Source organism: Sycon ciliatum, chromosome 7 (assembly GCF_964019385.1).
Source record: "Sycon ciliatum chromosome 7, ocSycCili1.1, whole genome shotgun sequence".
Lineage (NCBI taxonomy): Eukaryota > Metazoa > Porifera > Calcarea > Leucosolenida > Sycettidae > Sycon > Sycon ciliatum.
In genome coordinates this window covers 23,943,795-23,958,794 of record NC_088649.1, presented here as the reverse complement: position 1 = coordinate 23,958,794, position 15,000 = coordinate 23,943,795, and the positions used below count along the sequence as shown (strand labels likewise).

The 15,000-nt window shown below is 48.6% G+C and overlaps 1 protein-coding gene across 1 annotated transcript in view; it reads right to left on the bottom strand.

Moving 5' to 3' along the window:
* Nucleotides 1-15,000, bottom strand: part of LOC135821734 (sushi, von Willebrand factor type A, EGF and pentraxin domain-containing protein 1-like) — a 57,285-nt gene that overhangs the window by 37,492 nt on the left and 4,793 nt on the right. Inside the window, exons 3-9 of the mRNA XM_065334733.1 lie at nucleotides 14,457-14,645; nucleotides 13,389-13,580; nucleotides 10,395-10,583; nucleotides 9,287-9,475; nucleotides 2,035-2,226; nucleotides 1,401-1,688; nucleotides 530-805 (exon numbers count right to left, since the gene is read on the bottom strand). Of these exons, the coding sequence (XP_065190805.1) occupies nucleotides 530-805; nucleotides 1,401-1,688; nucleotides 2,035-2,226; nucleotides 9,287-9,475; nucleotides 10,395-10,583; nucleotides 13,389-13,580; nucleotides 14,457-14,645 (1,515 nt within the window). The remainder of the gene's footprint in view (nucleotides 1-529; nucleotides 806-1,400; nucleotides 1,689-2,034; nucleotides 2,227-9,286; nucleotides 9,476-10,394; nucleotides 10,584-13,388; nucleotides 13,581-14,456; nucleotides 14,646-15,000) is intronic.

The following is a 15,000-nucleotide window of genomic DNA, read 5'->3' as shown; positions in this document are numbered from 1 at the left end:
AGGCTTTTCCACGTCTTAGCCAAGCAAGCTTGGCTAGCCTTCACGTAAGCTGCTCCATAATGATGAGACGAAACCATGAATGCATGTATATACGATCTAGCACAGAACCAAGGTTGAGGATATTTTTTGAATAAAGCTGCAAGTTGTGTTGAGGAACACAAAGTTGCAAACTCTACGAAAGTAAACTGCAAGAAATGTTTTGGGGTTGATCTCATGATTACTGTACATAATCACTCTGGAGTACATAACAATATTATGTTACCTTCATACATGCAAAGATATGAATATTATTCACAGTAAATATTATCACCCAGACTGAGGAAAGTGATGTTGCAGTGATGTCAGCAGATCAGAAGACATGAAGTGACATCACAGATATGCATAGTACACTCTGACGTAGGTGGATTGAGCCGATTTAGAACTGAAGTTAACTTTGTGAGATACTGGGAAATCTGAGATGCAGGCAGTGCCCAGCCTGATGTGCCCACAGAAGAGACATTCAACAAAGCCATCATCCGTGCAAACTCACAGGCCTGCTCGCAGATCACGCGCAAGCGCGCACTGTCCGAGATCACGGTGTTGTTACTGGCCAGGGCGTTACCGGGTCCCATAGTCTCCCACATCCAGGCAACCTGTGCATCGCCGTTCTCACGTAACAGATCCTGCACACAGGCCAGCTTGCCGGGATGAGGCAAGCGAGAGCCGGTGGCGAGACACGCCTTTTCGGCCGCGGCATGGTCCAACAGCGTGAAGTGGTCCTTAAGATAGTAGAACCTGCCACTCACTGATGAACAGGCATAGGAATCTGGAGTGAAAACAACAACAAACATAGAAAACGAGGAGAGACGTAGATTGAGAGAGTAAGCAGGCAGTCAGAAAAACAGAGGATATGTAGACAAACCGATGGACGGACGGACGGATGGACACAGACGGATGGACGGACATACAGACAGACAAACACAAAAAATACATACATACAGATAGACGGACCAGCAGGCAGACAGACAGACAGAGAGACAGAGAGACAGACACAAAACACAAACACACACACACACATACACACACAAACACGTGCACGTGCACGCACGCATTCACAAGCGCATACACACACACACACGCACACACACACACTTACCCCCCCCCACACACACACACATTATACACACACACACACACACACACACACACACACACACACACACACACAGACACACACACACACACACACACACACACACACACACACACACTTACCCCCCCCCCCCAACACACACAAATACACAAACACACACATGCACATACACCTGTCCTGTACACACACACACGCACACTCACAACAACATAACGACACAAGCGCATCACCACACACGACAGCTACGTTGACAAAACACCACACCTACATTTGATGCTGCAGACGAAGTTCAGCTTGACCGCGGTAAGTTCCATTGTTCCGGAGCTTGTCATGGACGCTTCAATAACTGCCTTCTCTCGCTCTGCAGTTCTCATCCAGAGTCGGTTGGTCCAGCTTGACATGGATGTAGTGAACTGGTTCAGGCAGGGCAGGTTATGCGTGTGAGGAAGATTGGCACCCAGCCGCCTACATTCAGCCTGGGCACTCATGTAGTCGAGCTGAGCGAGCTGAGGCGGTGAGAATAGTCTGTACGATTCCCCTGGACAGACTTTTACATCTGAAAACAATTGAAAAAGATGACAGAGTGAAATTCGGTACCACTGTGCTAGACCTGTAATGGTACATGTATAACAAATAACATGGTTTTTTTTAAGTGCACACAGTGTTTAGAACACCCCAAAAATGCACTGTGAGATTTTCAAAAAACTGTTTGGAGCTTGGCCGGGATAATTTGATTCCGTAGATAGATCCCCCATGCACCCGCTCTTTTGAATTTGCATGAACACAAACACACACACACACACACACACACACACACACACACACACACACATACACACACACATACACACACACACAAACACGCACACAAACAGAAGACAACAGGGAACATGGACACATACCTGAACAAGTTGCAGTGGCATTCCATACACTATGACTGCTGTTGAACGGTAGACACTCAAAGTTAACGCCGGCGATTGCAGAGTAGCGCTCATCACAGCTCACCGTGAACGTGTCCCCTATACCTGCATTTGTGTAGTTACCCGATAAAGTCCCGTGCTGCGTGATTACGTTTTCGCAAGGTCTATGCAGTTCTGTAGAAGACAAATTCATAAAAAATGGGCATATTTATTATTTTACTAGGGGAGTCCCAACGGCCTACTGCTTTTTTACTGGGAACCGTAGGTGAAGTTTAATCATGCTAATGAACAGAGCAAGAGAGTGGGCCTGTCAACAGTCAGCTGGAAGACAGTTCCATCTGCCTGGCGCCAGAAAAGAATTAGAACGCATGCCAGACTGCGGTGGGAGAACTGACGCTCTCTGTGCCTTGCCCCGGGTGCATGCCTGGTGACCAGGTGCAGTTGCCCGAAGCTGGTACAAAGACAGAAGAAGAGGACTAACAAGACGCTGGGCCAAGCAGTGGTACGCAAAAACATAGAGCTAGGACAGACACACACAAAGGCAGGCAGCCACACCTGACACCAGGAACACGACTGAATGCTCACGAATACTGAAATGCATTGGAAAATGTGGGGTGACTGCCGCACAGATACAAAGTGGCAGACACTCGGAGGTAATTGGCAACCTTAACGATGACAAGCCGGCACCTGATCCCATCAAGACAGTTGACGTTCGACCATACGAGTCTTCTGCAGCACCGGAGGATGTGTAATAGGTGTATGTATGCTACGACCTGAATACTCACTATTCGGATTTCCCGCTCGTTCCCCTTGGCAATGAGCCACTCACATAGAAGAGCGCATGCTCCAGGCTCTGTTCTGTTCTAGTCTAGTCTTGAGTGGTCGTTGTCCTGTTCTCCTTCTGTCTACACTCTTATCGAATACTTCTAATTATCCAATCATATAAAACCCTTGTGTTCCGGTGTGAGGGGGCATCATTAGCCGGGAGCAGCTTACACTGGTGGCAGCGGTGGGATTCGAACCCACGCCTCCGGAGAAACCATATCCTCATCCACTCTCTTCGTCGATATTTTGCTTTCTGCATTGTGTTTCTTTCTGCTCGTCGTTTTCTTGTTGCATGCAGTGATTTGTTTACAGTCCATAGGTCACTCATTGGCGCCAACCTGTCTGGCCAAACATTTTCAGAACATTTTCTGTGTCCGTGTTTTGTGCAAGATTGCATACTGACTGCTGTCTAGTGTCTGTTGTTAGGATATCTGCTAGCTGGGTAGTAGAGTCTAGCTACACTGTGTCCGTAGATAGAGTACGAGTAGTTGCCTATTTGGAATTGTCTCTGCCAAATTTAGTTGTTTGCCGCTACGCACGATAGGTTACGTAATAGATTTAGATCGATAGTTGATCGAGGCGTCGATCGAGTCCACGGGAAATTTTTGCAGATAATTTTTTTCGAAAATTCAAAAATACAAAAACAATTTTTTTTCACAATGGGCCGTTCACAGCGAAATCCAAGAGCCAAGAAAAGCTAGAGCGTAGCTTCGCTGAAGCTGGCTGTGACATGAACATTGCTGAAGAGCGCGAGAGTTCGCCGGTGCACGGGTTGTCCCATCGTTTTCGTTTGCCGGACACAGACACACCACATGCACGTCCACTGCCGAAGCCAGTCTTGCTTCCTGAGACCTTCGGAAATCAGCCAGGCCAAGATTTCACCACGTACATGAGGCATTTCGTCCACACATGCGAGTTGAGTGGGTACGACGACGACCAAAAGCTACGGCTACTACCTGCTCGCCTTGTTGGTACAGCTCATGAGAATTTCACCGAAATTCTAACTCACACGCCTGACATAAACTTTTCCGACGCAGTCGAGGCTCTGCATGTCCGTCTTGAGCTGCCCCAGCAAGCATTGATGCACGAGGCCAGTCTTCGCCAGCGAGTGAAGCTGGCCAGTGAAACTCAGCACGGATATGCCACGGAACTTCGTCGGCTCGCTCGTCGAGCCTACCCAGGACAACAAGGTGCACTGCTTGATTCCATGCTTTTGCAACTTTTTATTGATGGCCAGGCATCGAAGGATTTGCGCTTGGCGTTGGCGTCACCTCGGCCCACTGATTTGGATGCGGCGGTCCAAAAGGCCATCGAGGTAGGTGCTATTTATGCTCGCGAGCAGGCCCGCACCGTACCTCACCAGTACGCACAGCCCGTATTTGCTGCTGCTCCGGAAGTGAAGCCCGGTCGCACTGCTCATAGTCGTGACCCCTACACAGCAGGCGGTCCACTGAAATCGGAATCTGAGCGAGACCAGTTGGCTTCGCTTTTGTCGAGTTTTGATTCGCGTCTCTCTGCTTTGGAGGCAAAAATGGAGAGCGTGAGTCTGTATTGCCCCACCCGACCCCAGCAAGACCATGTACGTTTTGTTGCTCGTGGTGCTGGTGCCGGTGCGCCTGGCCGTGGTCGTGGCCAGAGTTTTGCGAGGCCCGTCCGTGGAGTGTGCCATGGATGTGGTGAAGAGGGCCACTTCATTGCATCTTGCCCGCACGCAAAAAACTAGGTTGGACTGGTGACACGGGGCCGCCGTCAGTCGTCCGAGTGGAGCCCCTCGAGGAGGTATGTGGTGCGATTTCACCCATTATTGTGCACGTTGATGTTTGTCTTTCGTCTTCGTCTTCGTCTCCTGTTGTTGCTCTTGTTGATTCTGGTTCAAGTGTGTCGTTAGTGCATTCTAAATTGTTGCCTAATTTGACAGAGCGACCTCCTCTAGAGTCTGCTCCACGGTTGTGTGCAGTCAATGGCGCACAACTTCTGTCGTTGGATCCATGGATCTGTGTATGTCGCTAGGAAATCTGTCTTTCCAGCACACGGTTGTTGTCTCTCCTGGTATTCACTGTTACATGATTCTTGGTTCCGATTTTTTGTTGCAGCATGGTGGTGTATTAGATATTGCTCGTGGTGTTGTGATGTTTGGCGATGTGTCTGTTCCGTTGCATGTTTCTGGTTCCGGGTGTCCTCCGTCACGTACGCCGTATGATCGTATTGTTCCGCGTAATACTTCCCCCTCATGTAATACTCATACTCCTCATTCTGATGCATGCTCCGACGATGTACCTCTTTCGTCATATTCTTCTCGTGTTGCCCTTGACGATTCATTGTCTGCACGGGTTGTTGAACCCATGGCTCAACCTGGCGTGTCCCGGCGTGTGCGCCCGAGAGTGTGGCTGACCCTGTGGTATACTCATCTCGTGTGGTGTTTGAGATGGAGTTGTCGGTACCTGCAGGACATGTTGTCTTGGTGCCTTGTGCAGCTGTTGATGTGTGCACGGTTGCGATGGATTGCGTGGCAGATCCATTGGAGTCCTTTATGGCGAAGCATCCAGATGTGGCAGTGACTCCTAGTCTTGTAACTGTTGGCCCTAACCAAACACGTGTGGTTGTGGCTGTTGAAAATCATGCAAATCATCCTATACTCATTCATAAAAATACCAATGTTGCCGAACTTCATCAAATTCCTACAGATTGTGAACATATTGACGACACTGAAGCTATGGTTTCCTCAGTTTCACCCGACCCGATCCCGCTAACTGAGCAACGCAAGAAAGTCATCGATGATTATATTGTTGTAACTCGCTTTTCCAACGCCCAAAATCATCTCTCCACAGAACAGTCTCGCATGCTCACTGAACTACTTCATAATAACCACGATTTATTTATCTTGCATGATGATGACTATGGCTACTGTGACATATTCCCTCGTAAAATTAACACTCGACAAAATAACCCTATAAAACAACCTACCAGGCGGATTCCATATCACCGCCGGAAGGCTCTGCAAGATCTACTGAATACGCTGTTGAAGCAAGGCATAATACAAGAATCGATTAGTCCGTGGGCATCACCCATAGTATTGGTGCCAAAGAAGGATGGCTCTCTTCGACTCTGTATCGACTACAGGAAGTTGAACTCTGTCACCGAACCTGACGCCTACCCGATTCCCGGGGCGGATGACATGCTTGATTCCCTGTCTGGCTGTCGGTATTTCACGTCCCTTGACTTAGCGTCAGGGTACTGGCAAATAGCAATGGAAGGAAGCGACAAGGCTAAGACGGCATTTACCACGCCACTGGGCTTGTTTGAGTTTAATGTTCTGCCGATGGGCTGCAGGAATGGCCCAGCGACATTTCAGTGCGTAATGGAAGCAGTCCTGAGTGGCCTATGTAAAACACCCGCTCAGCCATTCTGCCGTGTGTTCTTTGATGATGTCCTGAATGCCAGGGAAACGCTGTCTGGCCAACTCCAGATTCTGCTGCCCGTGTTCTCGCGAGTTCGGTCCGCTGGACTGCGGTTCAATCTGAAGAAATGCTCCTTCTTCCAGGAGGAGGTCACTTTCTTAGGACACCGCGTGTCAGCGGAGGGCATCTCCCCGAATGAGGCCAAACTCATTGCGGTCAGGAACTGGAAGACTCCGAAATCTGTCACAGCTGTCCGCGAGTTCCTTGGCTTCGCTGGATATTATCGCCGCTTCATCCGTGGGTTCGCCCAGCGTGCTGCTCCGCTGACTGCTCTGACAGGCAAGAATGCTCGCTTTGCGTGGTCGAAAGCTTGCGAAGCGGCGTTCCAGGCTCTGTAGCGTTCGCTTGCCAGTGCGCCGGTGATGGCGTACCCCCAGTTTGAAGATTCAGCAGGTGCATTCATTCTGGACACCGATGCGAGCAATGTGTCGATTGGTGCAGTCCTCAGCCAGATCCAGGATGGAACTGAGCGACCAATTGGGTACGGCAGCCGTGTACTGACAAAAGCTGAGCGTAACTACGATGCTAGCGATCGTGAGGCCCTTGCTCTGGTCTATTTTGCGGAGTATTTTAGGCACTACTTGTTGGCACGACCATTTGTTGCCAGGACGGACAATACTGTGTTGACTGCACTCCGGAACCTGAAGGAACCCCGCGGACGGAAAGAACGTTGGCTTGACTGTTTATCCGAATATGAATTCCGAGTCGTCCACCGTCCAGGTCGCCAACATCTGAATGCCGATGCTATGTCCCGCGTGGTGACCGATGTGCCGTCTCCTCCGCCGAGTCCGCCGCCTCTTGCCCGTGATGTTCCGCTGTCAGCTGCTGCTGAAGTGCCAGTTGCTGGAGCCACTTTCGTCAGTTCTCCTGATCCGCCGCCTGATTGTTTTCGGCCGCAGGATATTCTGAGTGCCCAGTCTGCTGATCCTGATCTCGCTGCGGTTTTGTCTTGGTACGATGCTGCCAGTGGGAAATTTGTCCGTCCACCTGAAGAGGATATCCGTCCCTTCAGCCGTCTTCAGAAATTCCTTTGGTCTTCTGTTTCTCAGTTGCGTCTTATCGATAAGGTGATGTATCTTGATCCCCCGTTCGCTCATGATGTTGATGTCGAACATCCTGTTCTGATTGTCCCTGTCGTTTTGCAGTCTGCTGAGCTCGCGTCTGTTCATTCTCTGCCCGGTGCTGGTCACTTTGGCATTGAGAAAACGTTACATCTGGCCCGTCAACGTTTCTTTTGGCAGGGTATGGCATCCGATGTCCAGATTTATGTGCAGAGTTGTCCGACTTGTGCTCAGTTGGCTTCTAAGAATCCAGTGCACCGTGCTCCGTTGCAGTCCATGGCTGCTGGTTTTCCGTTTGAGTTTGTGGCATTGGATATCGTTGGTCCACTTCCTGTGACTCCAACCGGTAACAGGTATGTCCTTGTCATCGTCGACTACTTCACTCGCTGGGCTGAAGCTGTTCCTTTGTCTGCCATTACTGCTGAGGCTGTCGCACTGGCATTTGTTCATTGTTGGGTGTCTCGTTTTGGTGCGCCACGTCGCCTCCACTCTGATCAAGGCTCTCAGTTCGAAGCTCGGTTGTTCCAGTCGTTGTGCACTATCCTTGGCATCCGGAAATCCCGCACAACCAGTTACCACCCCGAGGGCAATGGACTTATTGAGCGCCTCAATCGTACGTTGATCCATCACCTGAAGGCTTTTGTTGGCCCTACAGATGTCCATTGGGATATTCACCTTCCGCTTGTTCTTCTCGCCTACCGTGCTGCTGCACACAGTAGTACTGGTTTTACGCCTTCCCGTTTGTTGTATGGTGCTGAGCTTCGCCTGCCTGTTGATCTGGTCTTTCCTTCTCCTGATCCTCCCGAGCTCTCCCCATTTGCCTATGTTCAGCTCGTACGTGATCGTTTAGCTCAGGCTCATTCTCTTGCTCGTGTTCAATTAGCTGCTGTCCATCGTCACCAGAAGTCAGTGTATGATGCTCACTGCAGTGGTGCTTCGTTTGGCATTGGCGATTTAGTCTGGCTGCATGATAAGGTGATTCATGCCGGCGAATCTGCCAAGTTCCACCGTTATTGGTCCGGTCCGTTTCGTGTTGTTCGTGTGAATGGTCCTACGTCGTATACCTTGTCTATGCCTGGGTGTGAACGTACCGTCCATTTCAACCGCCTCAAGAAAGCTGTAACTGTGTCCGGTCCTGTTACATTGCCACTGCCCGATGATGATTTGCCGCGCTGCGTTCCGCCGCTACAGCCGCCGTCGTCTGATCCGGTCCGTACTTCTTCTCCTGTTTCTCGTCGTTCTGGCCGTGTTCGCACTGCACCTGCTCGACTAGCTGACTATGTCCTGGACTGAGTTTATTATTTGGTTTGTTTTCTTTTGTTTGTTTCCTAGGTCTTTCGTTCATTCCCGTGGACGTGAATTTTAGCTAGGGGGGCACAGTGTAATAGGTGTATGTATGCTACGACCTGAATACTCACTATTCGGATTTCCCGCTCGTTCCCCTTGGCAATGAGCCACTCACATAGAAGAGCGCATGCTCCAGGCTCTGTTCTGTTCTAGTCTAGTCTTGAGTGGTCGTTGTCCTGTTCTCCTTCTGTCTACACTCTTATCGAATACTTCTAATTATCCAATCATATAAAACCCTTGTGTTCCTGTGTGAGGGGGCATCATTAGCCGAGAGCAGCTAACAGATGCATCCAGTGTGCTGACAGAGCTCAACACTGCGAAGACAGAGCGTAATACAGAACAAGGGCAATCAAGGCTAGTTAGTCGCTACTTAAAGTTTCATGCTTTCACAATCAGGAAGGCCACAGATTTTGCTGATGATTGTGAGAGCATGAAACTCAGAGTAGTGACCTTTGATTCCTCTTGTTGTTCTGGGTCTTCTGCAGCATAAAGACAGAGTGGCAGACAGAAATGATCCCAGCAGGAATATGTTCACAGACTAACTTATGCAGGCTAAACTGCTGTTCCAGTAGCCACGCCGTGAGGAGCGTTCCAGGCATACTGCTTCACCCGATGCGTTGTAGCCTGGAGAGCATGTTAGGTTTGTTATGATCATGTGCCGGGAATTGATTTCCAGAGGTGGAAGTGAGCCGTGTAACACAGGTGGATGAGGGTCACAGAATCCCTCCATCACTGTTCAACAAACAGAAACGCACACACACACACACACACACACACACACACACAAGTGCACACATACGCACATGTGTGCAGGCACCCACCCACGCCCACACCCACACACATGCACGCATGTGTGCACACACACGGGCACACACACACACACACATGCATAATATGCACACACATATATGCACACACATACACACACATACACACACACACATACACACATGCACACACACACGTGCACACACACACACACACACACACACACACACACACACACACACACACACACAACCGCAAACCATGTATGCTTGCCGCAAAAGAAACACACATACATGTATGTACATGTGCACGTCCTCTAATTTCAGCAAATTTCTCTTTCGGCAACAAAAGTAGGCCCTGAATGAAGCGGATGAAGAAGAATGCAACTATCATCAGTGATAAAGCTTTGTAAATGGACTGTAATGCACATGAGACGTACACGACCCGAAGGGAGGGGGGGGGGGTGGGGTGGGTGGGGTGGGGGTTGGGCGACGTGCACCACCGCATATGTGTAGGATGGCTGGTGCATGTCATTCAAGGTCATTATGTGCAAGCTGAACCTAGGTCGAAACTTTTTAGGGGCCGGGGGGGGGGGCATGCGGGCTATGCGCCTGAGCAGTAACGCATTATGCTTTTTTTTCTTTTTTTCTTTTTTACTATGTTCACATACCCGGTATTCATTGTTATTACCTGACGATGGACAAGTGCCGAAACGTTGTAAAAATAGCGGAACTGGTTCGGATGTGATGTGCAGCGCTATGGGAATGGATGTGTCCACCCGAATTCTTTTCACAGATGAAGCTGCAGGAAGCCTCAGCCCTTCTTCACATACCCAACTCTCGTAAATAATAATGAAAGACAATTATACTGAGACTAGGCTTACGTGAGCATCGGGGCTGGGCACTCCAGTTTCCCTTCGTTGCCGTTCCCGCCAGGCAGAAGCCTTCGGTTGAGGTGGACTCAAATCCTCTTTCACAGGTGAGCGTGAAGTTGCTGCCGATAGTGCAGTTGTCTGAGCTAACGGAAATATCTCCATTACTTGCATTCGGCCAGTCACAATAGTTGTGCAGAACTGCAGGAAACGTTTTACAGAAAAAAACGTAGTCAAAATCAAAGGTCATGTAAGTCGACACGTTGAAATAATAATAAATGTTATACGATGGTACAAGTGTAGTACGTAACGAATGTTGTGGACATGGAAATCCGGTCGCACGTCTAGCGGCCTCAGGGGCGCTGGCCACGCAGCCGTGGGTAAGCGGCACACGCATGCATTTATGCGCTGCATGCGGCGCGCTGGTCCCATCGGATCAACATGTGCACTGCACGCAGCGTTCTGCACGCGCTGAGGGCGCCCGCCCCGGTCAAGCGACTGGATTTCCATGTCCGCCGCTATAGTACAATGCTTTTTTTGAGTGTAGGCAAGTTGCCTATGAGTAAGCCATGTCCAATCAAGCTGCGTGAGGCGGCTCTTCTGACGTGCTCTTCAATTCCTCGGAGCGTAACTCTGGGCAGTAGCCAGCCTCGCAACTATACAGTGCTAAGCCGCTACGGGTCAAGTTCACATAAGCAGAAACATCGTGCAGTTAGAGCCCTCTTGCTTTGCGGCTATGTCCCGGTTTAAGAGTGCTTTTCTTTTTCATTAGACCTGATTGCGATCGGCTTGGCTTGTGATGTTTCACTTCGCCGAGAAAACCCTAATAGTGTGAATACAGCTAGCTGTTCGGAGATAGAGCAGGGAATAAGTTAGCCGGTATCGCATAGCAGTTTGCTACGCAATTCTTCGGAGGTGCTTCAGAAACATGTCGCAGAAAGCTGAGATGCATGCTGATTTTCACGGTACCCTATGATGCACAGTGTACATGCCAGATGTGTCTCTTAGGGTTGAAATAGGTGCACGAAACTTTGCAGTACTGAGCTATGCATCCTGGCACCATGTTGGGTTCATAGTGCTGAGCTATGCATCCTGGCACCAGGTTAGGTTCACAAATAGGTGTTACCATGTACTTGTATGCTCTTCATTATCTTTATCTTTACTGGGTCTTCACATTGCCTATAGCCTCATCTTTTAACTTCTCTTCTTCCTTTTTGCCTCGTCGGCACACTTTGAATTTGTGTGTCAACACTGTCGAGTTGTTCGATGTTAAATAGAGACTACTAATACTACTACTACAGTAGGTATTGGTTATAGCGTGGGTGTTTGAAAAACGACTTTCTATTCTTATTTCCGATATTTCTTACACACGATAAATCAAGTGTGAAATATCACGTGCACGTGCGCAGAGGCAGGAAGATCATCGTACATGCAATGACTATGTAGTGTTACAGTGCATGCGGCTGGGCATAGTCACATAGGCTTACCATGCGGCTATGCACCACGGGTTACATGACCACAACAGCTAGTTGAACCTGCAGCACTACGACCCAATGCGATTCAGGTAGGAACTACATTGGACGGATGTTATTACTACAGGCGATATTCTTCGTACTAACCTGGCATATTTCGCTACACAAAGTCCATTCTTCGGACCAATATATTCTACTGTACGATACAATTGCTTGTAAGAATAAATGTGCACTTGAAACCCATGTTATGATTATGAAAACAAGAGAGTTCATTCTTGAAGCAAGTATATTCTTTTACACTACCACAATATAACCGATATGCACTGTACTACTTATGGTCTAGCTAAGAGAGTTTTGAAGGAAATGTCTATGCAATCTTTTCAATTGGCAATTCAAGTTTGATTTTCTATAGCAAAATTGTAATGCAGAAAATTGAAATTAAATAATTCCCTGTAGAGTATAAGGCCACAGTTTTTTTTTCTTTTTCTTTTTTTACTAGAGTCACGTGAACCCGTCATGTGTGAACCATGGATAAGGGGAGTGGTGGCGTGGTCTGGGATGCTTTACCGACCTTGGGTCTCATTTTTACTTCTGTGGTTCTCGTCACCCGCACGCATACGATTCAGGAGTCTGGACGAAAAGAAAACCGTGCTGCACTTTGGGGACCAGCACATGATGCTCCTAGCACGTACTACATCTAGTTGCTAATTTTGGATGCTAGTTCACACGGTGTATTGGTTGATTCTAGTGTGGCCGAAGGTCTGGTAAACATTTTTATTTTTCGGTCATTTGTTTCCACCTCTCGCATACGATTTTAGATTTTCGGGTGACGAGAAACATAGATCTAAAAACGTGTGGCCGAAACAGAAATACTACTGAAGAATGGCCAACACAGGTTGGGAAGAATTACCGTAATTCCGCATATATACGCCCACGGGCCTATATCTGGATATAAGCCCACCTCCGTTTATAAGCCCATGGGCTAATAAACAGACACAAATGCAACTCACGTGTCAAGTAGAATTTTTCACAAAATGGACTCTTCCGACGATTGTACAGCAGGTCAGTGGAGTTTACCAGTACAGTATGGTAGACCCACTATCAGCACGGACTTGTACTTCTTCGTGAACCTTCAAAATTCGAATATTGGCCCATGGGCTAAAAAACGAACATGTTTTACTGGATACTTTATCCCCTAACTGCATTATTTCACATATAATCCCATGGGCTAATATGCGCGGAATTACAGTAGTGGTTCTAATACCACTTCCATGTGAAGAAGAGGTTGATGCAACTTCGGCGATAGTAGGGGAAGAGTGTGTTGCTCCCTACATGGGAGCTCGCGGGTTTCCTGCCGACTTGAATTCTCACTTGACTTCTCTTCTGCTCTGGATGGCAGTCGTGAGTCAGTCAAGTGAGAATTCAAATCGGCAGGAAAGCCGCGAGCCCCCATGTAGGGAGCAACACACTCTTCCCCTAATACTACTTCCGTCAGACAAACAAAGGGTTATGTACATTTCCTTGTAAGACTCACAGATGCATGACAAACGAGGTACCCAGTCGAACGCTCCCGATGCGCCCCGCAGGCAATGCGATGTCGTCTCACCGTTGGCCTGTACGTATCCCGGGTAACAGGAAACGTTAGCCTCGGGCTGTTTTCCCGTTACGGTGTTCAGCTTGAGGCTGCCATGTTCGACATCATAACGAGGACACTTGTCGAAGTCATCTACACACATCAGAGCACAGCAGCCATGTTTCATTATCGGGGCCCTAACATTTCAAAAGATATTATCTACTTATTTTTTTAAAGCATAAGTGTCGACCTAACATTACTCGGGTGCTTGCTTTAATAAAAATCTATGATTTATCGGACGGACACATGTTGATCGTTGTCGAGTTGAACAAGTGTCAATGCGTGGAAAGATCCAGTGTGATGTTACGCGATCATGTTGGTGCCCGTGCAGGAATTGTCAAACACATTTCTCTTGGTCAGGTAAAACCACAACAATCCTCAACATTTGAGCATGCGCAATACAGTAGCCAGCCGTGTAGTAGATATATTATAACTACAGTAAAACCTGTCAAGGCAATCACTCCGATATGGCGACCACATGTCCAAGACAACCACTGCAGCCAGGACCAAGGGATGCTATTCTCAGTCAAATAACCCTGGATTAGGAGGACACCTGGATACAAAGACCACATTTTGAAGGTCCCTTGAGCGGACGTCTGCGACAGGTTTCACTGTAACTTCCATACACAGCACTTGTGTTCTCCAGCACTGTAGCATGAGTAACGTACAGTCGGATGGCGATGAACAGGGGGTCAGCCCCCTAGCCTAGGCCATTCTCATTTTCATGTACTACAGTCTATACGAGGTTGAGTGACCGTCAGCGTGTACCTTATACATTGGTATGCTGTGCTTGGTGAAATTCTAGCCTGCTCGTTCTTCGGCACTCCGTTCTTCGCCACCCGACAGTGCTGTAGCAACGCATGCGAGCCTGTTAAGGTGGCAGCCAGTACAGAGTGTGATCTGCCATGCATGCCTGCCACTCTGTGCGCAGCAAGGAGTTGATGAAGCGGGTTCAGTTGTGCAACCTACCTGTGCAGTGCAGATCCGCTGTCCACCTCCCTTGACCATTTAGTGCCGTGAGGCACACGGCTAGACTTGGACCCAGTGGCTTGAACGTCTTGGGACACGTCAGCGTTACGATGGCGCCCAGATGACGGCCGGTTGCGTTCACCGTGCCATTCCTAGTCTTCACTGGACTTGGGCAGTAAGCAGGCTTACCTGCAGAAAGAGTATACATGAGCACATGTACAGTGTTGTAGATTTTTTTTATTTTTTTTTATTGGGAACACAGCCCTACAAAGAGACATGTGGAGACAAACACAAGACAAGACACAGGGGATGTAGGGACGACGTGCCGATGTACAGGGAGCAACTCGACCGACCAGGGGTCTCGGCGTTAGCGTTGCAACCTGGCATCGAAAAAAAGGGGGGGTTGCATGGTCAGGTAGCAAAAATAATAATTTGGTGCGAGAAAGGGGCGCTAGTATTGCACCAAATAATATAAATACGTGTAATGACTAAACCAGAAGGGAAAATGAAGAAAGAGAACAATAATCATAACAAGCAAGTAGTA